This window comes from Lissotriton vulgaris, chromosome 10, assembly GCF_964263255.1.
Source record: "Lissotriton vulgaris chromosome 10, aLisVul1.2, whole genome shotgun sequence".
NCBI classification, from domain to species: Eukaryota; Metazoa; Chordata; class Amphibia; order Caudata; family Salamandridae; genus Lissotriton; species Lissotriton vulgaris.
This window is the reverse complement of record NC_141698.1, coordinates 93,916,512-93,942,064: the sequence shown is the minus strand read 5'-3', so window position 1 is coordinate 93,942,064 and position 25,553 is coordinate 93,916,512. Positions and strand designations below refer to the sequence as shown.

The 25,553-nt window shown below is 45.2% G+C and overlaps 1 protein-coding gene across 2 annotated transcripts in view; it reads left to right on the top strand.

Annotated features, from left to right (window-relative positions):
• Window positions 1-25,553, top strand: part of KCTD5 (potassium channel tetramerization domain containing 5) — a 234,478-nt gene that overhangs the window by 76,924 nt on the left and 132,001 nt on the right. For both annotated transcript variants that reach the window (XM_086940587.1, XM_086940586.1), the window contains exon 4: window positions 5,211-5,306. In XM_086940587.1, coding sequence (XP_086796713.1) covers window positions 5,211-5,306 — 96 coding nt within the window. The remainder of the gene's footprint in view (window positions 1-5,210; window positions 5,307-25,553) is intronic.

Below are 25,553 nucleotides of genomic sequence, written 5' to 3'. Positions count from 1 at the left end.
TAATCGGAGCTTCAGGGGGCACCCCACGCCGGTGGGAGGCAGATTCGTCACCACCTCCACCACTGGTGCGAAATCACATCAGACAAGTGGGTGCTGCAGATAATCTGCCAAGGTTACTCGCTCCCCTTTCTGTCCTCTCCTCCAGTCATGCCACCTCGGTACCACCGCATGTCGGGGGACCATTTGGCTCTTCTCCTAAAGGAAGTCACAGCCCTCCTGGCCAAGGGGGCCATCAAGTACGTTCCTGATCAGGAAGTAGGGAGTGGTTGTTATTCCCACTACTTCCTGGTCCCCAAGAAGAACAAGGGGGCCTAAGCCCCATCTTGGACCTCCGGGACGTCAATCGCTTCCTCCAGAAGGAGAAGTTCAAGATGCTGACTCTGGCTCAGGTCCTGACTGCCCTGGACCCTGGAGACGGATGGTAGCATTGGACTTGCAGGGTGCCTATTTTCACATCCCCGTCCTTCCGGCCCACCAACGTTACCGGCGGTTCATGGTAGGCCAGGAGCATTTTCAGTTTTCCGTGCTCCCTTTTAGCCTTACCAGCGTCCCTCGGGTGTTCACGAAAGTGACGGCAGTGGTCGCAGCTCATCTGCGCATCATGCAGGACTATAATATTTGCATATTGTACACTGCACGGTGAGGAAGAGAAGAGTGGTAGTCAGGAAACTAGTGGAAGCTGCCTTAGCGTTCTTACCCAGTGCACTACCATCTGACACCAGAGGTCCCTCTGTGACAATTAAGTCATCATATTTTCCAACTGTGGCTAAATCACTACATCCAGAGTAGGAGGCATGCATGACGAGGCAAACATTCAGACTACATATTAGACTTCTGAAGTACACATACCTTAAACATCCAACGTGGCAACTGAAAGAATGGACAAAATAATAAATCAGAATGCCTTGACAAGGTACTAAACATCTTGGGAGGAAAAAAATGGACCTTTGCAAAAAAAAGTGATGCCGGTGGTCGCAGCTCATCCGCGCAGGTGGAGTCTACCCCTACCTCAAGAACCCGCATTTGAATGCGGGCTCGCCCCAGGCAGTCGTCTCCAACCTCCAGACTATGGCGACCTCCTGCATTTGCTGGGATTCTCCATCAATGTGCCGAAGTCTCACCTGAGTCCCTCTCAGAAGCTCCCTTTCATCGGAGCGGTTCTGGATCCGATGCGGTTTCGGGTTTTTCCTCCAGAACTGCGAGTCCGGGATATTCAGGCTATTATTCCACTCTTTTAGCCTCTATCCCGGGTTTCAGTCTGGATGACCCTCCGGCTTCTGGGCCTGATGGCCTCCTGTGTCCTGCTGGTGACCCATGCCAGATGGCCAATGCGGGCTCTGCATTGGGACCTGAAGTTCCAGTGGGCACAGCATCAGGGCAACCTGTCCGATCTCGTTCAGATCTCGGAGGGCGCTGCACTACAGTTGTAGTGGTGGCTCACGGATCGCGATTGGGTCAGTGGCAGATCCCTCTCCCTTCCCCCAACCAGAGCACACAGTGGTGATGGATGCGCCCCTCCTGGGATGGAGAGGCCACGTGGGAGAGGAGGAGATCAGAGACCTCTGGTCTCCGGCGGAGTCCCGGTTCCATATCAAGCTTGCACTAAAGGCATTCCTTCCCTCTGTCCGGGGAAGTGTAGTGCAGGTGTTCACAGATAACACCACCGGAATGTGGTATTGCAACAAACAGGGCGGGGTGGGGTCGAGGACCCTTTGTCAGGAGGCTCTGCGCCTCTGGACATGGCTGGAACATCAAGGCATTACCTTGGTGGTTCAACACCTGGCAGGTTCTCTGAACGCCAGGGCGGATGAACTCAGCTGCTGGTGCATGGTGGATCACGAGTGGCGTCTGAAATCTGACATGGCGCAAGGTCTCTTTCTGCGATGGGGAGAGCCTTGGTTAGATCTATTCGCCACTGAAGAGAACGCGCAATGTCATCAGTTCTGTGTTGGAATTTTCCAAGGCGGCACTTGCTCGGAGACGCTTTTCGTCTCAAGTGGAGCTGCGGTTTGTTGTACACCTTTCCACCTATACCACTTCTGCCCACAGTGCTGAAGGGCCGGCGCGACCGGGCCCATGTTGTTCTTGTGGCTCCGGACTGGGCTCGAAGAGTATGGTATCCCGAGTTACTCGGTATAAGCATCGATCCCCCTATCCGTCTGCCTCTTCAGGAGCATCTTCTGTCGCAGCAGCAGGGGACTGTTCTCCACCCGAACCTGTCCAGGCTCCACCTCCCAGGCGTGGAGATTGAGCGGGGACAGTTAACTGCTTTCGACCTTCCTCCGGAGGTCTGTAATGTCATTCTGGCAGCCTGGCGTCCCTCCACTAAGACGGTATACGCCTGCCAATGGAACAAATTTGTGGCATGGTGCACAGCAAAGGCTGTGGATCCTCTTTCTGTCCCCGGGGGCCTACCCGCTTTCTCAGGGGCATTACACACACTTTTCCTCCCGTGCCCTTCATAATGCCTCAATGGGACTTAACTCTTGTCTTGACTTTTCTGATATGCGCTCCCTTTGAGCCTCTTTGTAACTGTCCTTTATGTCTTCTTACTCTTAAAGCAGCTTTCCTGGTTGCGATCACCTCTGCCAGAAGAGTGAGTGAGCTCCAGGCCCTTTCTTCCAAACCTCCTTTCCTTTCCGTTCATCCAGACAAGGTGGTTTTAAGGACCCGTCCTTCTTTTCTGCCAAAGGTAGTCACGCCCTTCCACATCGGGCAGACCACCACTTTGCCCACCTTCTTTCCACCTCTGCATCCTTCAAGAGGAGAGGCTCCCCCGCCTGGACCCAAAACATTTGCTTGCTTTCTATCTGCAGCGTCCACAGCAGTTCCGGGTGGATGATCAGCTTTTTGTCGGCTACGTGGGCGCCAAGCAAGGACGGGCTGTGCACAAACAGACCATCTCCCGGTGGGTCGTTCTGTGCATCAAAGCATGTTACTACTCTGTCAGGAAGGAGCCCCCTGTGGGACTGCTTGCCCATTCGACCGGAGCAACTGCAGCCACTACTGCCTTGGGACGTGGCGTTTCCTTGCAGGACATTTGTCAGGCAACTACGTGGGCCTTGCTGCACATGTTTACCAAGCATTACTGATTTTACAGTCCAATCCGGAGAGACTGCTTCTTTGGCCGTTCTGTTGTCTGTGACTTTTTGTTGTAATCTTGGTCGTAGACCCACCACCGGGGTTGGTATTGCTGGGGTATCTCTTCTAAGGTAAGGAATCTATCACTAACATGTCTCTTTCAGATCCACGAGTTACTACTTGTGTAACAATATATCTATAAGAGACACCCATCCTCGTTCTGCAAACTGATTACTAGGGTTAAGGTCATCCCTTTTTAGGGCCATAGTTATATGCACCAAAGGTCAGTTTCTTGCATGGCTCTGCTTTTCGGCGCGGAAAGTTGTGTACAGAACTGACGTCGGCGTGCATGGGTGGTGCCTAAGTAGCCTCCGTAACGTCATCCCGGCGCTTACGACGGCAGTGACGGGCGCGGAGCCGCACGGTGCCACCTACTGGCAAGCAGTACTCCTAAGCAGAAAACTCCCGGATCCAGACTGACGCCTGGGGAATATTCTATGGTAAGGAATCGATCACTAACTAATGTCTCTTACAGATATATCATTACACAAGTAGTAACTTGTGCTTTGTTGAAGGTGAACTGTCAAACACCTCGTGCATTAAACATCCAATACAACGTGTAGCAACAGGTTCCCTTGAAAAGAGTGCTGTCACTGTGCACATGAGATGGTGCTGAAACATGACATACTAACAAAATTTATAGCTGCAAGGTGCCACGGTCCGATACATCAGCTGATTCTGTGTTTTTTAAAGCCAATTTAATTTTAATGCTGGGGCTATTAAGCCCATAGTAACAATCGTAGCAGCAAAATTGCAAGTCTCAAATTACAATGAGATTTGTTATAAGGCCAGGACTGGAATTTGCAAGGGGACACTTGACAACTATGAATGTCCACACATCCGTGCCACCTTCATGTAGTCTAGAGTGCAGAAATGCAGTGACTAGCATGCTTAAAGCATCAAGTGTCCGATGCTTTAGTGCAGAGCTACAAATTAATCGGGTGTAATTCTAAAATGTAAGGGTTTCATAAAGTACTGTGCTGTTGACAGGGTTGACCACGACTACCATATCAACGTATTCAGTAAGGAGTAGGTGAATGTCTCCAACTGTGTCCAGGAATTTGTTAAAATGTTTGAATATACCATTCTTATCTTTTAATCCATTATTAGTCCTATAAATGAGACCATGACCTGCCTAAGTGTGCGAATGAATGAAATGTGAGAGGGTAGTGCGTGCGTAATAGTCTCAATGCTTCCTACATTACAATAACTGTTCTCCTTTAATTTAAATGTTTTATAGCATTTTAGCAAACGCTGTAAACACATTTGTTTGTCTATGGTGGGGGGAGAGATTAGGCAGTTGAACAAATACTAATAAGCACTGATTTCAAATGGGATGTCAAACACTGAGGATACAATAGGTCCAATATTTAGAAGGATCTAGGAAAGGAGAGGCAAAAGGCTGCGGTTGACATAATTGGAGCCCAATACCCCTCTTAGCCATATGGCCTTCCCCTAACACATCTCCGCATCTGACCACTTCCCACAGTTGTGTACCTATCTGATTAAATAAAGATTAAAACAAAAACTGGTTGTCTAAAGGTTATTATTTATGTGGTCCTGAAAATGTTAATACTTAAGCAGGATTACATTTAAAGCTGTTCATCGGAGGCGTATTTTTACTGGGTTTTTTTTAGCCAGTAAATGTGCACAATTTTAGTAAATGATCAGTTGGCATGTACAGGTAAATATGAATGCTGACTTAATCCTCAGGAGATTGAGTTAGTCTTCAACCTTTTGAAAGCAATATTTGCTGACTCACTTTGATTCAACTGTTCTAAATACTCTTGCGAACTGTTACTATGAGGAATTCCGGGTATATGATATAAAATTGTTTGCAATATTCCTTCACACTGTTGAAGCTGAAGTGGGATGTATTTGGGTTAGATGCCAGCATTTCCTTGAGCCCGAAAATCCATTTTGTAATGGATAAATGGAGCCAAACATCAAGTGCCTCCAGCCGGTCCATAAGCTGTGACTCGATCTGGAAAAAATGTTAACCATTTGGCTCAATGTAAAATTATCATCATTTTGCCTATTCCTTAATGTTTATATGTTCATCTCTGAAGGTGCCTGTCAAACATGTGTACAGAGTGCTACAATGTCAAGAAGAGGAACTCACCCAAATGGTGTCAACAATGTCTGATGGCTGGAAGTTCGAGCAGGTAAGATTTCAGGCTATAACCTTGTATGGATGTCTGCTCAAAGTATTGTGAGTCATTATTATCCTATTGTTAATGTGCTGATTTAGCACAGTTGTAATGGTTACTTTAATACTAGTGTAATGTCTTGTAAAGCAAAATTGCAGTTATTTCTTAGAGGTAGTGCTGATTAATTTTATATTTTCTGAAGGCATTTTATTTTTGTATGATTGTATTTGGGTAGGGCTGGCTAGTCTACATTTACTAATGATGGTGGTTTTAACATTTTCAACCTTGAAGAAAATTATGCACTTTTGTCTCTTAAAAATTGATTCATTTTAGCAAACTGAGTTTGCAAATTAGTAGTCACTTCCTGTGTTGATGCCAATAGGCTATGACTGCTAGCCTTCATGGAGCGCCTTGTTTAGGTGTTTCACACAAATTGTTAATTAAGACATGGGTATCAAGAGGTATCCCTAGTATCTCTAGCTTTCTTATGAGCGAAGGTTACTGTTGAATTCCCAAATATCACCATATTCAGTTTTATGATGTGCTCCTGTGAGACTTGGAGAAAACTTGTTTCACTGATGTCTGTGTTGCAACGTTGTCATTTGTGTCAGGTGTGGCTTGTTCCACTTAGGTGCTGTTGAAGGAAGTTCCATGTTCTTTAATGGCTAGATTGTTTTTGTTTTTTTATCCAGAAGGTCTGTTCTACTTTCCCAGTGTGACCAGATCACAATTTATGAACGTTTTCTTTGTTCATGCACACACTGTCCCTCGCAATGTCCCCAATGTTTGTGCAAGGTGCTGCCCCCATACCTGCTGCCTGAAACTGAAGAGGTCATCGTTTAAAACGTTCCTTTTTCCAGTCCTTTATGATTAGCCAACATTCTTTGGCAGAAGTACCTTCTAAGACAAACCAGTTTCAACCTGGATTTTATATTTGTTATTTAGCTGTGGCTTTGGACTTACTGTTGAGTGTCAGTTCCCTTGTAATCTGTTCGTTAGCTGTATCAAAGTGTGTATGTGTATCGTTAGAGATGGGTGTGCTAGTGTTTTGCTGCATTTTTGCTTGACATGTGAGCAGAGTCCTTTTCTTACTCTCTCCATTGGACATTGAAAGCAAATTTGCATTATTTAACAGTTTCCCTCCTTTGTTGTCGTCAGAATGGACCGGCCTTACTGTTCTGTTGCGATTCCACTTGAGCCACCTTTACTCTTCAGGTCTCTTCTGCTTTGCTCTCAGTACTCAACCTTACTTTAACTCCGAGGAATTGTGTAATCGTTGCGAAACCGAAACGTGCTATCTTGGCATTATTTTTCACCACTTTTTGCTGAATAAATAGGTGATTTTGGTCTGTTTGTTTTGCAGTGAGCAGATTACGTGTGTGTTTTTATTGAAAAATACAAAAGTTACAGGGATGTTAGTTGGGCCCACATTTCACTTGTACAAAACCAGTGACGTTCTGCAGTTGTAGTTACCGGAGCTCATTACATGATGTCAAAAGCAGTGCATTGCGGAGGCATAAGTTAGTTAGCTCAGGTAACTACATCTGCAGAATTTGACCGTTTTTTTACGATTGAAATCTGAGCCTAACTAGAATATCTCTGTGACCTTCGTTTTTTTTTCAGTGAATATAACATCCCTATATTTGTTGTTTTTTTTCCAATTAATTTCTACGTTTGAAAAAAATCTTATTTTCTGACTATAGCATCCCTGTAACCTTTGGTTTTTGTAAATTGAATTTCAACAATATAAAAAGAAAATCCTAGCTGTAACCTCGGAGTGGGTTTGAGTGGCTGTGTAGGTAGCATGCACAAAACTGGCCATGCACAGCGGTCATGGAAGGTTGCCATTTTAATTATAACTGCTTGCTTTTGTCGGTAGCCTGCAATTGAGGTGACCTTACTGTCTAAGGCGCCCTTCCCCAGTAGTCATAACCATGTTCCTTTGAGAAGACCTCTCTCTTAAACCTAACCGATTTAATTTAAATGTGATATTTTTCTCTTATTATTTAAAGATTAGATCCTATCTTGTTCTGTGTTAGGGACACAATTCTGCTTTCCTCCTCTCGGGTGCCTGATTGGGATCTACCTCAAGTGATTTTATAGGGCTGCAGCCATATTTTGAGTTTGCTCAGAAAGTGTTGAATATGAAACTTACTACTCTGATTTCAATGGATCTGTAACATCTAGGTTCTGTATTTATTTAAGCTAAAGGTAGCTGCGCTGTTGCCTAGTTGAGATAAACCCTGCATGTCGCTTTGTAGCAGTGTTCCAGTATCCTTCATGCGCTACTTGATTATAACATAAATTTGATGGTCTGGTCATAGTTTGATCCATTCAGGTACATTACTTCCCTTGAACTTCTCAAGTGCTCAGTTTGCCGGACTAGATCTTTCTAGGAAGTTAAGTTCTTGTTTCACCTAACTGGATGGATTTTGTAAAATGGGGAGGGTGGGGGCTTCCACTTCTGTATTTTGTTGAGATATCAGATTTTTAGCTTTCTGCTGTCAAACCCCTATTGTGAACAATACCCATGCATGCAATGGCCTTTGGGTCAGCCAATTGTTTCTTTGGTTGCCTCTTTCAGTCTCATTTGCTTGCTTGTTGTTTTATGAATTTAGTTTCCTCTTGTCTTTCTCCCACCCCCAGCATAAATAATTTCTTTACCATTCTTCAGAGTGGATGCCTTGTACATATTCACTGCTTGCATTCAGGGAACTTTTTTTTTCTTTTGCTTTTACCACTGTTTGGTAGTGCTTGTATTTCTATGCTCTCCTTTGTGTTAGATGATTTCCCTCCTCACACTTTTGTGCTTTACTTTCCCTGGTTCCAGCTTGTCCATAGTTAACCATGCTCCAAAACTCAATTGTTGCTTCCACAGCCCCTTTCCTCTCAGTTCTGTTTTTTGTTGTTGATCTTTTGGTTTTCTGGATGACTCTGTATCTCTAATTGGTTTCCTGTCTGCTCACTTTCTTAATATACTTTTTAACATATTTTATTCTAGCATTCCAAGATTGCTGTCTGCAATCTTTGAACTGTAAATGAAAAGTTCAAGAAAATAAATGGCTGCCCCACCATGAAGCATATGTGCATGTTTATTGGCACATGTCATCAAACTGTTTTTTGATGTCCTGCAACTGCAAAAAACCTTTTTGCAACTGCGGGTTATCTTCATAAAGCATTGGCAAAGCAAAAAGTCTAGTAACACCATTAAAATGCAAGACCGTTTGACTTTGCCAATGCGTGTTTTGCACAGGATATTTTTTACATTTGCATTTTGGACTATCATTGAATGCAGGGAGAGCCATTGGAAAAGTCAATTGGATTTACTGGAGGAGAAAAGCATAATGAGGTATTGAACTTTGTTTAGTCCTCAGCACAGATATCTAGAAGATAATGGAGTTCCTAATTTAGCCCTGCAATGTTCAGTCCCAAAGTAAAATAGGGGTTTCTCTAGAAGAGAAAATGTAAGTTGAAAAGCCTGGTGTATGCAGTTTAAATCACAAGCCCTTTTTCCTTGCTTTACTGTAACCCGGTCCCAGATCAAACCAGTTGTTTAGCTTTCTGAAAAACAAGCTTTTCCAGTTTGTACATATTCGTGCATACAACCGGTCTGCCATATGCTGTGCGGGCTGTAATGTAATTGGCATTGGCAGAGTTTGGTGTGCAACTGGTACGCAATGTATTCTTCTTTTATATTGAGTTGAGCCCATGCTGATTTTTCCTAAGTATACTAATTTGTCATTCTGTGGTGAGGTATGCTTATGCCACCTCTGTTCACTGGATTGATGACACTTATTTTCTGGGAGAGTGTTTGCAATAGCTCTCAAGCTGCACTTTAGCAACTGCCATTCAAAAGTGTGTTCCCTGCCCATGGCCCTTGAACAATGTTCTTTTCCTTATAAAAATGTTAATACAAATATTTAAAACTGTATACAACCAACCGGCAAAAGGGAAAAACGTCCAGTCATTCTATCACATAGGAGTTTACAATTTTTACATTACATAGGGTCACCATGTTCCAGCAAAACATGGCAAACTACTCAATCGAACAACCCCTGTTCACAGAGACAGTCCTCTCCCCACCAAACACTAATAATACATCGGGAATATTAGCACGGTCTTCCGTTTTATCCACCCCCTTTACCAGCTTTTGAAGTCTATTACTTTATGCTCAGTTCCATCCTATAGTGTAAGTGCTCGTAGTGGTCTGGCATTATCTCCTTCCTCTGGTTTTAGCAAGCAACTATCCCATTCACTGCACTTGTCACACAGTCCCGATTTTAACCCATTTTCTCAGTGCCATATCCTCTGCTGTCACCCATGGTTTTTGTACCAGAAGGTCTGAGTGTCTAGAATGTATGTAATCCTCCTTCCTCAACCAGGCCATCAAATGTCCTCGCACTCACTGAGAAACAGGCATGCACAGCCACACTCTCGGCTGACCTACAGAAAGGTGGCCATCGCCTTCATGGCACCTGAATTGAGGACACCCTGGTTCCATTACTTGTCGGCTTTCTCACTTGACAAATATAAAGGTCCTACAGAAGATGTAGAATGCTACTGATTTTGTACTGCTTGAAACACTAGCCATTATTGTGAAATACAAAATAGCAAACGCTTTGAAACACAAAGCATTGGTTGGGCATGTTTTTGTTGAGTGCCAAGCCTCTTGCATTTACCTAACAGTCAACTTGTATTCCTGAAAGTCTCCTTCATGGTATGTTCATTATTTAAAAGAAAAAGAAACTAGAGGATCTCTGCTTCTGTAAATGTTTATTGTATGTTCTTTCGAAAGAGTGGTCTCAGACAGCCGCACAAACATCTTCCTAAATGACTTGACTCCCAGGCTGTGTATCAGCCATAACTCCTACTTTCTTATGACATCGCATGGCTAGTATCACAGCAACCATACGAAGAGGAACATCTTGGACCACCATGAAAAATGTTATCTACTCTAAACCACTGGCCTGCTCTGGCTATACTTACCTCAGACTGGACTCTCAGCTCTAACTGAAGCAACTAAATCTGGTGAAGACTGCCCTTTTAAGATTTTTCCAGTAGAAGCATTCACTTCTGTTCTTGAAGACTGTAGCGGATTTGACCAGACAGTCCTATGACTCTAGGAGAGCTTACCCTATGAAGGCCAAACTCTTTCACTCCAGAAGAGGCCAGGCAGGATTCAAGACCTCCAGAGCTTGTCTCTGTAGCTCACATAGGGGGCCAGCCAACTAGCCCTTTGACACTACTTGTAGTCCTGGTTTCAAGGAGATGGTTCAGTAATCCAGTATTGGGATATCTTTCATAGATTCACATGCTTGAATCAGTAGCATTACAGTCGGATTTGTATTGCACATGGCGTCCCAGCTCCACCAAAGACCATGAGCCAAGAGGGAGAAGATTAAGGAATTAGGCCTGGAAAAACCTGGTCTTTATGGCTTTGCGAAATGGAAAATGGTTCTGGATCGCTCTGGTAGAAACAGGGAGCGAATTCCAAAGTTTTGCAGCAAGACTGCGAAAGGAACTGCCCCTGGCTCTGGCTTTCAAAACTCAAGGAATACTGACCAACGCTTCGTCAGCAGATCTTAGGGTTCGCCGCGGCACATAGAACTCTAACAGATTGGCCATCCCTAAAGGTGCCTGTTGGGTCACAATCCTGTGCGACAAAGTGTTTTGAATCCCGTCGTTAAGATGGGAGTCCCACTGTAAAATAATCGAGCATTGCTTAAGAAATGTCATAGGCTATAATGGCCCTAAGCCATCTGATTAGTAGCCTATCTGATATTTTTAAAAAGGGCCTAATGTTGGAACACAGCCAATCGGCTGTCGGCACCCTCTACGACACTCTTAGCAAAGGCAAATTCCCTAATTTTCACCGCAAAGTGTATGGAAGAGGGCCTCCTCAAGTGTAACTCAGTTTTTCTCAACTTCTACAATTTCTTCAAACCGGAGATTCTGTCATGGGGGGTCTTTTCTGCCCATGATAGACCTGTGGCAAAAAGAGTTAATGTGGAGGATCCACATACAGCGTGCATTTATTGCCTCCACTCAAAGCATGAGGTGTGGGAATGCAAGATCTGCTGCATCTGTTCTTCTAAAGCCCTCAAGGACAGAGGTAAGGTTATTGCTGTGGCTTAAACCCATTAAGCACAGATTTAATTTGATGAGGAGAGTGATAAATCCTCCATCTCATAGAAGGGCCAGATCTAAGGACCATTCTTCAGGAGAGGGTAGAAAACAAGATCAACCTTCACAGGACTCCAAGAGCTCTCAAAAAAAAGTGCGAAGCACTCATAGCCAGCATTGTCTGTGTCTACAAAGGACGAAGATCACCCAAGAGCCTCCTCTTCATATCATTGTGGGGCAAAAATCTCATAAGAAACCATAGTCTGCGAAGTTTCTTCACTCTTCGATTGAGTGTAACATTGTCTGCGCGAGGGAAACTGTGACTACGGCAATCTTTGCTCCGGTGTCTACAAGGGTCTTGCTCTCTAAAAGCCCATCAACCATTGAATGCTTCATTGTCTTCAGACTGTCGCCACCCTCCCGTCTGCGAAGATCTCGTCGACGACTGCCTCACTGACAAGTGTCCTGTCGACGACTACCACATCAGTTGCACTTCTATTGTCGGTTGCTGGACTGCGGGGAGAGCACCAACAGTGGAATTTGCCTTGCCGGTTACATGTGCACTGTTAATGCCGATGAGTTAACTCTGGTTACCAGGGTGACCAAGACTTTTCTGCGTCCGACCATGTCGGAATACAGTAAAGTTTCTCCTTTAATCCTATTGCATCTACTGGAGGGCTATGTTGATGACGAGGATGACTATGGTCTTTATGGCGTAGCTCAGTCCATCAGAGCTGCATATAAAATGTTGCGACGAAGAGCATGAGGAGGGTGAAGACCATCACGATAAGTCTCAATATCTGCAGGACTATATGGCTCCACCTCAGCCAGACCGTGTCCCAGAGGAACTGCCCATCTGCCGCAGCTCTCATACGGGACTTGCAGGCTATGCTGGTGGATTACAGGTAGTGTTTCTGTCTCAAAAGGATCAGCCCAATCAGCCAGTACCTCGGTCAGATTCACCAGTTGCGCAGCTGCCTACCACACCTGTAATTATTTCTCACCCCGTGCCAACTGACCCTGCTGTTGGGATATACGTCTTCAGATGAAGAGAGGAGGGTGAGTTGCCGGATCCAATCTCTGCTCTGGATCTTTGGGAGGATTGGCATACAAACACTCTACCCTCCTCCGCACCTCCCATCACTCTCCTCCTGAAGATATTGGAGTATTCCATAACTTAATAGAGAGGGCAGCCAACAAATTTAATTTGTCTGATGGTCAAGCAGACAAATGTATCTCATACGATTTTAAAGAGGACACCAGAAAATCTGTAAGTTCCCTCCCCGTTATTAATTATATATGGCAGGGAGGCATCAATCATGCAGACACCAGCAACCATACTTCCTGTGCTTCCTCGTATTGAAAAGAAGTGTAAGGCTCCTCAAGATTCTCCATCTTGCCTCATTGGACACCCCAAGCCAGACTGTCATCTCCCAAGTGATACACAGACAATCCAAAAACCTTGCTACCCCAATCACTACTCAACATGATAGGGAGGGGCACATTATTTGAACACTCTTCTTCTATGGATGCAGTTACAATCAGGGAAGCAAATGCATTGGCCATTATCGGATGCTATGACTGTCAGATGTGGTTCTGATATTGCAGGGTTATTGGACCTTATTCCAGTGGACAGAAGGCAGAAAGCAAGCAAGGAAGATCCTTTTAGTACACACAGCTTCAAACTGTTGACTGCACGCTTGATGTAGCCTGCATGGCCTTTAGACAACTAACAGGGGCTGCCGTGCTCAGAAGATTAGGTGGACTGAAGGCGACCATGTTTAACCGGTAGTGTTCGATTTGGCTTTCAATGGGATTCCCTCTTCGGAAAGCATATTGATGAAGCACTATTGGCAATCAAGACTTCAACAGATACGGCAAGATCGTTGGGCATGTTGCACCATAGATAAGTACCATTCAGAGGGGCTAGAGGACGAGGCTTTGCCTCTTACATGGGAGGTTACCAGAGAGCCCAACAGTATCTGCTTCATCAACAGCAATACCGGCAGAGCTGCAACCCTCCATCCTTCCGTCAGTCGTCTGCAGCTGGTTTCTTTCGCCAGGGGGGCTGCAAATGAATGCCTTCACAAGGTTGTGACTCTAACAGTAAGCAATGATTCTGTCCGGGTACCAGCTTCACTCCCCTCCCAGCCTGTGGATGCGAAGATATCCATCTGGCAGTGGCACAAGATAACAGATCTCTGGTCCCACTCTAATTTACTCCGCGCCCGCTGACTACTCCACCCAAAGTTGCCCCCCCACATCTTCACTTACTGCACAAAGAAGCTTTGCTCATGCTAGCCAAAGGAGCAATAGAAAATGTTCCGATGTCTCAAACGGGAAGACGTTTCTATTTTTGTTTTTTCTTAATAAAAAAAATCCGAGGAATGGTGCCCAATATTGGACCACAGGAATCCAGTTTTTTAAGAAAGACGTTCAGGATGGTAACACTCTCCGAGATTTGATGTCAGCTAAACGAAGGAGACTTCATGACCCCGCTCGACATGTGAAGACGCATATTTTCATATCACTACGAAATTTTTAAGATTCACGGTCGCTGGTACCCGCTACCAATACAAAGTACTTCAGTATGGTCTCAAAACGGCGCCAAGGATCTTCACAAAATGCCTGGCACCTGTAGCAGCAGCTCTGCGATCTCAAGGTCTCCAGGTATTTCCATACCTGGATGACTGGCTGCTCAAGGCACCAACAGCACAGGCCAGTCAAGCTACCAACACATGCCTCCCGTTGTTAAGGACTGGCTGTAAACAGAAAAATCTTCGTTCCTTCCCAGTAAAGTCATTTCCTTTCTGGGAGCAACCATAGATACCATCCAGTGCATAGCTTTCCTATCACACGAGGCAGGTATGGTTCCAAAGGCTGACAAAGAACATTTCAAGAAAAGTCTGTTTTAGTACGAAAATATAAATCACTCCTGGGAATGTTCTTCAGAAATAGATCTAGTGCCACTGGCCAGACTGAGGATGAGGCCTTTTCAGGAAGACCTACAGAAGCAATAGTTGCAAACCTCTGGATCCTTCGAGGATGTGATACAGATAACCTGCATGGTGGAGAAACTGAAATGGTGGTTTCACATGCTGAATCTCTTAAAGGGCTTGACTTTTCGACAAACTATCCCAGACAAACTGACTGACCCCTCGCTGGAAGGTAATGGAGGTCATCTACAAAAGTTACCGATACAGGGCAAATGGTTCTCTGCACAGAAACATCAGCACCTCAACAGGCTGGAGCTCAAAGCCATTTTCCTATATCTAAAGGTTTTCTTGCCAAGGATAGCAGGTTCCTCAAGGCTGGTTCGTACAGACAATAGGACCAGCATGTACAACAAGCAAGGGGGAACCAAATCCATCGCGCTATCCTAGGAAGCGCAGGAACTATGGGATTGGTCGATGCAGCGCGGGATATCGCTAAGGGCTGAACATGTCCGAGGTCTGCACAGTACACTGGCGGATATGTTGAGCAGAATGCAACCCCGTTGTCAAGAATGGGAGCTGGAGAAGCTCCAGCTTGACAAGGTATTTCAAAGATGGGGAAATCCAACTTTAGACCTCTTTGCAACAAGGGAGAACGCCAAATGCCAGTACTGTGCCAGCAGGTTCCCACATACAGGGTCAAAGGAGAATGCCCCTTTAATGCGATGTTACGGGATATATGCTTTTGCTCCCCTCCACCCCCAATCCCTTTAATTCCCAGGGTACTGACCAAGATGAAGACTGAAGGCTGTCATTTGATCCTAATTGCACCACAAAGGCCCAGCCAGTACTGGTTCCCGGAGCTTCTTTGTTGGAGTTGTGGCCCTTACCTCTACATCCATCTCTCGTGACCAGGGACTAGGGCCAAGTTCTTCACCCAGAACCGGAGTCTCTTTATTTACATGCATGGCTCCTGAATATCTCAAAGGAATGCAGAGATTATTGCGAAATCCTGAGCGTAGAGTACTAAAAAACGTACCACCTTAAATGGAAGAGGTCTGCTTTTGGTGCCAATGAAACAACTTGTACCCTCTTCAAGGAGATTTTGCCATATCTCCTCACTTAGACGAAGTCGGGTTTCACTTTCTCTTCAGTGAAAGTTCACCTTGTTGCGATTTCCCGCTACAGGAGATCTCCAAGTTCCCACTCTGTGCTTCTGGTCTTGTAAAGCAATTCATGTTGGGCCTCTTCCGCGCCTTTGCCCTGATGCATGCACCCCCTCCAGAATGGAAGCTCAACTTGGTACTCTACTATTGGGGCAGCCTTTTGAACCGATTCACCAAGCAGAGAACGTTTCTCACCTGGAAAGTAGCCCTCCTACTGGCTCTCACTACTGTTAGGAGGGTTGGCGAAATCCAAGCTTTAACAATCGAGGAACCATTTCTTAATTTCGCTGATAACTATGTGGCTTTGCGAACAAACCTGACTTTTATTCCAAAAGTCCAGACGCAATTCCACCTCAACGAACCAGTAATACTTCAGTCTTTTTTTCCAAATCCATCTAGTCCAGCAGAGCAAGCGTTGCACACACTGGATGTTAAGATATTCAAAATTCTACCTGAATAAAACAAAGGACATAAAGACTGTTCAGTTACTGGTGGCTTACGGGCAGGGCAGAGAGGGAACAGCAGTAACTAAAGCTACTGTCGCAGGTGTTTCTCCTCAGTGATCCAATTCTGCCATGACAAGGCTAACCAGCCCTTAACACTAAGAACTAAAGCACACTCCACCAGGGCGGTTTCCACATCGGCAGCTGTTTGCTGGAGGAGCACTAGAAAAGATTTGCCGTGCTGCAACATGGAAAAGTGCAAAAACCACAGTTGATGGACCGAATGCAGAACAATGTCATACATTCACCCCAGTACAGAGATCTGGGCCCAAATCCATCTTTTTTTTTTTGCACTCCACTCCACACCACCCCAGTTCAGACATGGCCATATGCAAATCAGTCTGACCCTGTGCCTCATGGGAACAGTCCAGCCCGAACTGCTAAGCCATGCCTTCCCTGGACCGGATACAAGCTTCCGAGGACCGGTTTCTGGCATTCCAGCCGTTTTCAGCCCGGCTTGCTTGAATCCAGTGGTGTGGAGTGCATGGGACTCACGTCTGAGCATACCCATCCCACTCGGGGTGACAAATGCAAAAACCACAGTTGATGGACAGAATGCAGAACAATGTCATACATTCACCCCAGTACAGAGATCTGGGCCCAAATCCATCGTTTTTTTGCACTCCAACCGAAGGCTTCAGATTTTGTTTGTGGACATGTTCTAAAAGCGGTCTAGAATTGAAAGGTTATGTGCATGATTACAAATGTCACTGTTGTATTCGAGTAACTTGTGGGATTTATGATTTGCAGGTCTCCCTCCTTTCACTAACGACAGTACAATTTTGGGTACTGCTTGCTATTCTGATTCAAGTATGTGAACCTATGAAAGATCCCCCAAACTGGATAAGAAAATAAGTTACTTACCTGTAACTGCGGTTATCCACTATTGGTATCTTTCATAGATGCACATGCAACCCACCCTCCTCCCTGTAGAGGCTTCTCTCTTTAGTTTTGGAATTCTTACTTCCCACTTGTGCTTAGAAAATTTGAGGGAATCTGCATCTGATAAGGGGGTGGGGATTCTAGAGGGTGTGGATTGGCTGTGTTCTAGCGTTGCGTCCTTTTTTTAAAAAAAAGGACATAGGCTACTAATGTCCTAGGGTCATTATAGCCTATGAAATTTCTTAAGCACTGCTTGATTATTTTACAGTGGGACTCCCATCTAGACTGGGAAGGATTCAAGCATGTGAATCTATGGAAGATACTGATACTGTATACCCACAGTTACAGGTAAATAAGTTATTTTAATTTCTTTCAAGCAATGAGGTAGTCCTCCTGTCGTCCTCCATATGTCCAGGAGTGTACTGAAGAGGTGTTCAGAGGGTCTAAAACTGAAACCTTGTCCCATCCCTTAAAATGTGGGGAGTACATATACTACCGCACATTTGGTTATGGGAAGTTCTTACCTTTTACTGTTAATTTTCCAAGAAGTTTAGAATGACAAATCCTGGGTGTCCGAATCCTTTGGAAGACAAGCCCCTTTAAGGTTAAGTGAGGCAGTAAACATCTCTGTCTACAGCCACCTTGACTGGATGGCCCATTCTGCTCACACTTGGTCCCCTTTTGTGTCCCTGTCTGGAAGGACTCCATAAAGCCCAATAGCAGAGCCATTCAACAGTCATGTGACCAAGAACACTGGCAGAAGGCTCAAATGGTTAGGACAAGAAAATGTTTCTAAACCTGGCATTCTGAAGAATTATTACCTAAAATGCAACTATTGCAGTGTATTTTAAATTGTAATTCATTTAAGTTTAAACTTGAAATCTGTACCTCCTCCCAGCCCAAAATTAGCACTTATTAACCACTTGGATGCTATGCTTCTGGTGGAACTTCAATGTAATTTCCATTGAAATCAATGGAAACTCCATGACGAGTTACCCTTGTCATTAGCGGCGAAGAGGTTAAATGTTGTAAGATAACCTAGTGTTATTCAATGGGAGAGATTAGGCTTGAGCTTGGGAGGGAGAGGGGGGGAGGAGAAGAGTAGGGCCACTATTTCTGGCTTTTCAGTTTTCCCTCCCCATCCTGCCATCCTTACTTTTTTGTCAGGACCTCTTCTTCAACAATGTAGCCGCCGAGCGCTCTGCCTCAAGAGCTAGGGAACAGACGATGCACTCCTGCGCCGATAGCGGAGCTTCGATGAAAGTGAGCTTTCCTTCAGAGCCGGCAGGACTCTGGAGAACACAGAAAATATTCTCATCAGCAGTGAGTGCCAAAAATCGGGCAAAGCACACTGACTCACATGGGGCAAAGGTGGGGTGGGGTGACGAGTTAAAAAAGTGATAGCACGGAGATTAATGAAAGACCTAACATAACCAAGAAAGCGCAGCTAAAGAAAGGCTCCCTGGGACTCTTGACAGCTCTCAACTTCTAATCGCCAACATCTGAGCCTCACCTGCAATCAAGCCCTACTCCTAGCCTGTTGCTGGACCATGAAAAGAGTTTATGTAAAAATTCTATCCCTGGATTCCAAAATGACCAAGCCTAAAGGAAGTTCTGGAGCAATCGCCAAGGAATGCCCTTTAACCAGCAAGGCCCCTGGAAATGAAACGGGGAACGCTTCACGCCCCTTGCCCAGGACACCAGACACCTTGGAGAAATTCTACTCCCTAACTGATGAATCTGAAATATCAGACCTGAGCATATCCGACTCCAGTGAAGGAGAGGGACACAATTGGAATTAGAGCTCTGACTTTGACCCAATCACAAACGCTCATGGACTGAAAAAACTTCAAAGAAAGGAAACCGGAAAAAGAGATGAGGCCCCTGACCGTGGAAGTGCTGCAGACTTGAGATGGGACTATTCTACCTAACACCTAACAACTCCCTACCATTTCCGACCTAATAGAATGCTCAGGGGGGAGATCGCACAATCAAAGGGAGTACTGAAGATGGAGGGCTGGGCACCAAGAACGATCCTGCTCTAGCAGTAGTGCTGAGATAGTGTCTCGCTGCTAAGAAACTTCAAGGAGCCGTCAAAGGTGGGCAGAACGTGTGCCGAAATCGCAGACAGAATGGCTTCCGTCGTAATACGAACTCAATATTTGGAGAAGGATCTAGTCACATTGAAGGCACAAGGCGATGAACAAGAGAAATGTGGAAAATGGAGGAACATGAAAACAGGCAATACCGCAATCTCCGCTTTCTTGGTATTTCGGAAGAAGCTGAAAGGAACGACCCCAGGAAATATGATCTGGGATTGGGACATTAAGGTCCAATGAACCCATAGATTCCCATTAACACCATCAAAATGCCCCTCATGCACTCCGCCGCATCCACACGCAATGCTCTTATTCTTTGGGAACATCCTCCTCCGTCAGACTCCATCATTTTACGAGACCAACTGGCAAGAAAGCATTAAATGGAGTTACTTTCTTCTCAAGACCGGATTTTGCCCATGCCACTGTAGAGCGCAGATGGAAGCTTAGATGGCTCTTTACCCCCTTCCAGCAACTTGAGGCAGAAGTATACTTGCAGAATCCTACACAGCTAAAAGTTGTTTAAAGGGTGTTCCACACGCAGTTCTATCTCTGAAAATCAGGCCCAGACTGATCTACAAGAGATCACCAGCCAAAATTGGAATAACACCTAGCGACAGACTTCAACTGTACTACTAAGAAATCACACTCTTCCAAAAGTTAATCTTCTGCTAATTTAAGCTCCTTACTGGAGAGGGTAGAGATGAACCTTTGACGATGCCAGTTACAATAATTTAATATTTTATTTTTCATTGAGGGTGTGATGAAAAAGGGGGCTAGATTGGCAGGAGGAGCGGGCTAATGACTACTCGGATGACATCATCCTGGCCCAGGTAACCTCTGCTATAAGAGGGGGTAGGGGTGTTCTTGGGGTAGCAGGGGAGTGGCACAACGTTTCTCATTCTCTGCTTTTTCTTCTCGCATGTATTAGATAAGTAAGCTACGCATAGCCACGATCAATTTGTGGCCTTAAAGACGTAAAAAAAAATACAGAGTATGGCAGCTGGGCTACACTTATTGAAGGCCGACAAAATCTGCATGCAGGAAACACTTTTGGATGCCACAATCCTCCCTATGGATCCAGTAACACTAATCTTGCTAGATGTTGAAAAGGCCTTGGACAGGGTTTCCCGGCTTTTCTTATGGGAGACCCTGTCAAAGATAGGAATTGTACAAGAACTCTTGCAGGCTTTTAAGATGCTCTACTTTCACACCACTGCAAGGCTATTGGGCAACAGGGCACTCAGATACTTTCAAAATAACAAGAGTTACCCGGCAGAGATGCCCAAGCTCGCTGCTTCTATACGCAATCTAGATCTACTCCTTATAACGCCAATTGGAAAACACAGGCTTTCAGCCCCATTGTAACGCATGGCTGGGAAAGTTCTGGCATATGTCGACAATATTGCTCTTGTGACTCCCGACCCCGAAATGGCTATAGTGTATATCGAAAGAGGTGATGAGTGTTGGAACTTTTCCTGGGTATTCCCTTAACCCTAGCAAAACGCAAATTGTGGGCAATAAGATCGTAACGATAAATGATACACGTGCGGTTAAAAATGTGATATATTTTGGCATCAAACTATATGCAAATACTGATATCGTCAAAGATAAAATAGAGCCATTAATAGCCAAATCTAAACTACACCTCGTGAGACTACATATATATTTGTCCATTATCGGCAAATGTAACATCAATGTTATTTTTCCTTTAGAGTCTATATCTTTTCCGTGCAATCCCGCTGGAATTTACAACAGATTGTTTTAAAAGAATAGAAGATCTATTCTCCCGAATAATCTGGGCCTATGCGAAGCCAAGAATATCTCTATCTAGAGAAAGGGGGGGACTGGCTTTACCTAATAGACTCTATTATTGGGCCACTACAATACTATATAATTTGGTCTTTATACAAGACAAACCAAAAGAAAGACCGGTTAAAGAAATACCGACCCCATTAGAACTTGTAATGGGGTGGATGCATGGGGATGGGGATGGCGTTTTTTAAATGATGATCACTGTGAAACTTCGCTTTAAGGGGGCATTGAATTTGGAAATTAGTCCGAAAACTGATTGGATTAAGTCTGTTCAACTACTACACACCAGTTGGCAACAACCCCAGTTTTCCAGAAATGTTTAAAGGCCCAATAATCAAAAGGTGGGGCGATGCGGGATGACCAAGCTTGGCGTGTTCTACTTCCAACTGATCTGACCTCATTTGAAAATCTTAAAGAATGGGTTGAGCTATACCGGAGGGACTTTTATAAAGGTCCAACCAGGGAGGGTTCAAGGGTTAAAAAGGGGGCAAAAAAGAAATGCATAATTGTGGTTTTGTTTTTCTAATTTGTTTTGCTTTCACTCTTTTTCTATTCTCCTTTTTCTTTGCTGGTTCCCAGTGACCATGAACCTTAATTGTCATGTATATTATCGTACACAATGCATTAATACATTTTTTTTTTTTAAAGGTAGAGATTGCGCTGGGATGCCCCCGGGTAGCCAGCACTATACAAATCTGTACTGTACTCAAGAGATTGGGCTAACAGTAGAGAAAAACTACTTCAGTACTTTTTCACAATCAGGACATGTTAAACTTGTGTGTCCTACTTTTTAGATGCAATGTACCCTGCCCTGTGCACCTTTAGGGCTACAGTAGGGGTGCCTTATATGTATTAAAAAGTAAGGTTTAGGCCTGGCAAACATTTATTATACCAGATTGAAATGGCAGTTTAAAACTGCACTACAGGTTGCAATGGCAGATCGAATATGTTGTATAGTGCTACATTAGGGGGTGGCACAAGTGCTGCAGGCCCAGTAGTAGCATTTAATTTACAAGTGTAAGACCATTTTACTCTGTTTTAGGAAGCGGGCACAAGCACTTTAGCATTAGTTAGCAGCTGTAAGGTGCACAGAATAAAGTCAGCCAAAACCAATCCAGCAAAACAGGAAGGGTGAAGACCAAAGGTTGTGAGGAATACCATGCCAAGGATGTCAGATTTAACTGATGCCAGCCAAAGAAATGAAGGAAGCCCAAACTAGAGAGAACCCTGAAAGGGTTCCCAGAACATATGCAGGTAGCTCAACACGTAAGCCAAGGCCCAGCAAGAAGATCTGCCAAAGCCTCCAGCATAAGGATCGTTTCATTGCATTCACACTGGGTCGGCCAACATTTGTACAACATTGAAGGATAGGATTGAGAAGGCATACCAATTCAATGCTACACCGGATATGCTCATTTTAATCACATATTCTGATGCAGCCAGATGATCCCCTGTCAACAGCCTATCTGCAGATAGCCTGTCAAAGGCTTCATCCTCCTAAGACCATCTATTTGAAACTTTGGTAAAGGCGATGAACCCCGAGCACATCTATTACAGATGAAGATCTCCCTCTTGCATGGTATTTTCTCAGACTTCCATCATACCCTGCAAATCACGGTTTCCCAATAAACTAATCTCTATCCTTCAACCCATAATTAAGACCGTGAAAGTGTGAACTGCCACCTCCTTCTGATAGATACATCTGCCAGTGGATTCCTAACCTTGTGAATATCCCCTTGCGTCAGCAACATTCGGAAATTCATTTTGTAGCTTCGCGCCGACTGTCACAGAAGCACGGCATCGTGCGTGACTCCGCTGACGTCACCGACACCATAATAGGCCCACGCCGGCGTGATATCAGTTCCCTTTTTTCCGCGTCATCGACGCTAAGTTTCTGGGAATCTCTGTAGCTGTTGGTAACTTTGTTACTGTTTTCTTGCTCCTTTGTCTCACTGAAGATGTCGACTAAGAAGACCGGATTCAAGCCATGTAGAGAGTGTGGCAAAATGATGTCTATCAAGGACCCGCACGAGGACTGTATCTGGTGCCTGCGTTCAGACCATGATGTCGATAGCTGTTCTTCGTGTAAGAAGATGAATCCGAAGGCACTTTGTGAGTGGGAGACTAAGCTTTTAATGGCGAAGTTAAGAGGAAGTAAGGAAAAGAAGACTTCGAGATCCCGTTCAAGAAGGGCGAGGTCAAGATCCCGCACGGCGTCTCTTTCGAGGTCGTCATCCGATCATGCTTCGAAGTCGAAAAAGAAGCATAAGAAGCGAAGGCATGAATCTCGGCATCACTCCAGTAAGAATTCGGACTCCAGACCTAAGTCGCCTAAGAGGAAGCATGGGAAGAATGTAGAGTCTCCATCGCTGGAGGTCTTGGATCCAGAAGGTGAGGCTTCGACTTCGGAGTTGCAGGTACAATCGCAGACTCCGGCTTTGAATCAGTCTCAGGCGCCGTCTCCGGCTCAAGAGGATGAAAAAGTCCCTTTGGATGAGGGTTCGATGACCCAACCACCTGTGGAAGAGGTGGCGAATCCGGAACCTCAGAAGGGTCAGACTCTGGGATCTTATCACCCTTTCCCTGCACCAGGTCAAGACCCTGCTGCGTTTCTAAACGCAATGTATGGTGTCTATTCCAGAGCATGGTACCCCTCTGGTGCACCTTCGGGTCCTATGGGTCCTCTGGCGTACAATTTAGGAGTTCCCCACTCCTATGCTCCTGCTCCTTTTATGACGGCTCCGACGCCGCCTTGGCAATATTCGGCGCCGCCGAGGACGCATTTACAAACTTCGCCGGCTCCGAGTCGACCTCTAACAGAGCCCTGGGCCTACGGATTCAATCTCGACGTTTATACCGGCTGTCGGGAGTCGATCACGGATCCAACGGCGCGGCTGTTAAAGGAGAGATCCAGAAGGGATGCTCAGTGTCTCGTAGAGGAGCAAAGTTATAGGGAAGCTGAGGCTGAGATGGAGGAAGGTGAGCTTCAGGAAGACTGTTTTGAATATCTTGGAGAAGCTAGTGGTTTGGAACTTTCTACTGAATGGGAGCTGCCATCTGTGTCTGATGCCCCTTCAAAGGATGTTAAGCCATACCACATGGTCATGAGGAAGGCTGCAGAACTTTTAAATTTAACCTTGCCTACAGTGGAATATAAAGCCAATCTTTTGCCTGGGGTTCTCTATTCCCAAGTTCTGTTATTGAACCGTTGTTTCCCTTTAATGAAGCATTAACTGAACCTATTTTGGAGGTTTGGAACAAGCCTCTTAAAGCTCCTGCAGTGGCTAAAAATGTTGCAAGGAGGTATAGAGTTGCACCTGGGGATCCTGAGTTTTTATCCTCTCATCCTTCGCCTGAAAGTCTGGTTATTCAGACAGCCTGGTCAAAGAAGACTGTGGGTGCATTCCCTCAAGTGCCTGGGGATAAGGAATCCAAGAAACAGGATCAGACTGCGAAGAAGTCTTTCTCTTCGGCAAATATGGCTTTAAAATCGACTAATACCACTTGCCTTATGGGAAGATACATACATGCCCTGATGGATTCATTGCGACTGTTGGCTCCTAAAATTCCTGATGACAACAATAAGGATTTTGATGAGGTGTTTGCTGATGCACAGGCGGCTGCACGTCAAGTGATCCAGAGTGGGCTAGACACCGCTGATTCAGTTGCTCGCATCATGGGAACTGCTGTTGCTTCTTGAAGGGCTGCCTGGCTGAAGTCATCAGACTTTTTGGCGGACGTTCAAGCTGCATTATTGGATTTGCCCTTTGACGGTGTTGGCCTTTTTGGTAAAAAAGCTTAATGCAGCTTTGGAAAGATGGAAGGACAATAGGGCTACTGCTAAATATTTGGGGCTGCAAACTGGAGGTTTAACTACCAAAAGGTATAGAGGTTTTGGACGTTCTTCTTTTCGTCCCTACCGTCAAGGTCAACCGCATCAGCAACCGCAGAATCCGCTGTATAAATCATACAGGGGTAAGCAAAGAGCTAGTCTACGAGGACGTCAAGCTTCCTCGACCTCTTCCAACTCCCCTGCCACAGAAAAGCAGCCCTAGATCCGCCATTCCGGATCATGCGGGTCCTGTAGGGGGTCGGCTTACCCATTTTCTACAGATTTGGGAATCTGTTACATCAGATCTTTGGATTCTCAATCTCATAGAAAATGGGTATGTGCTCCCCTTTCGGGAATGCCCTCCGAATTATCCTCCTTGCCAAGGTTTTTGCACGGAGGAACACCTGTTACTCCTGAAGGAGGAAGTCCAGACACTGTTAAGAAAGGGTGCGATAGAGATGGTACCAGAGCAGGAAAGGGGTCAGGGATGCTACTCCCGGTATTTCCTGATACCCAAGAAGGATGGCAGACTTCGTCCAATCCTGGATCTCAGGATCTTGAACCTTTACCTAAAACAGGAGAAGTTCAAGATGCTCACCCTTGCACAGGTTCTTCAGGCGCTGATGGAAGAAGACTGGATGGTGTCAATAGATTTGCAGGATGCATATTTAAACATCCCAATCCTGCAGTCTTACAGGAAGTATCTCTGTTTTACGGTACGATCGCAACATTACCAGTTTGTGGTTCTACCATTTTTGGTCTTACTACTGCGCCTCGAGTCTTCACCAAGGTAATGGCTGTGGTGGCAGCACATCTCAGAAGATCGGGGATACCAGTATTCCTGTATCTGGACGATTGGCTGATCAAAGAAGAATCTCCAGGGAAGGTGCTCAATCATCTGCAAGTGACAAC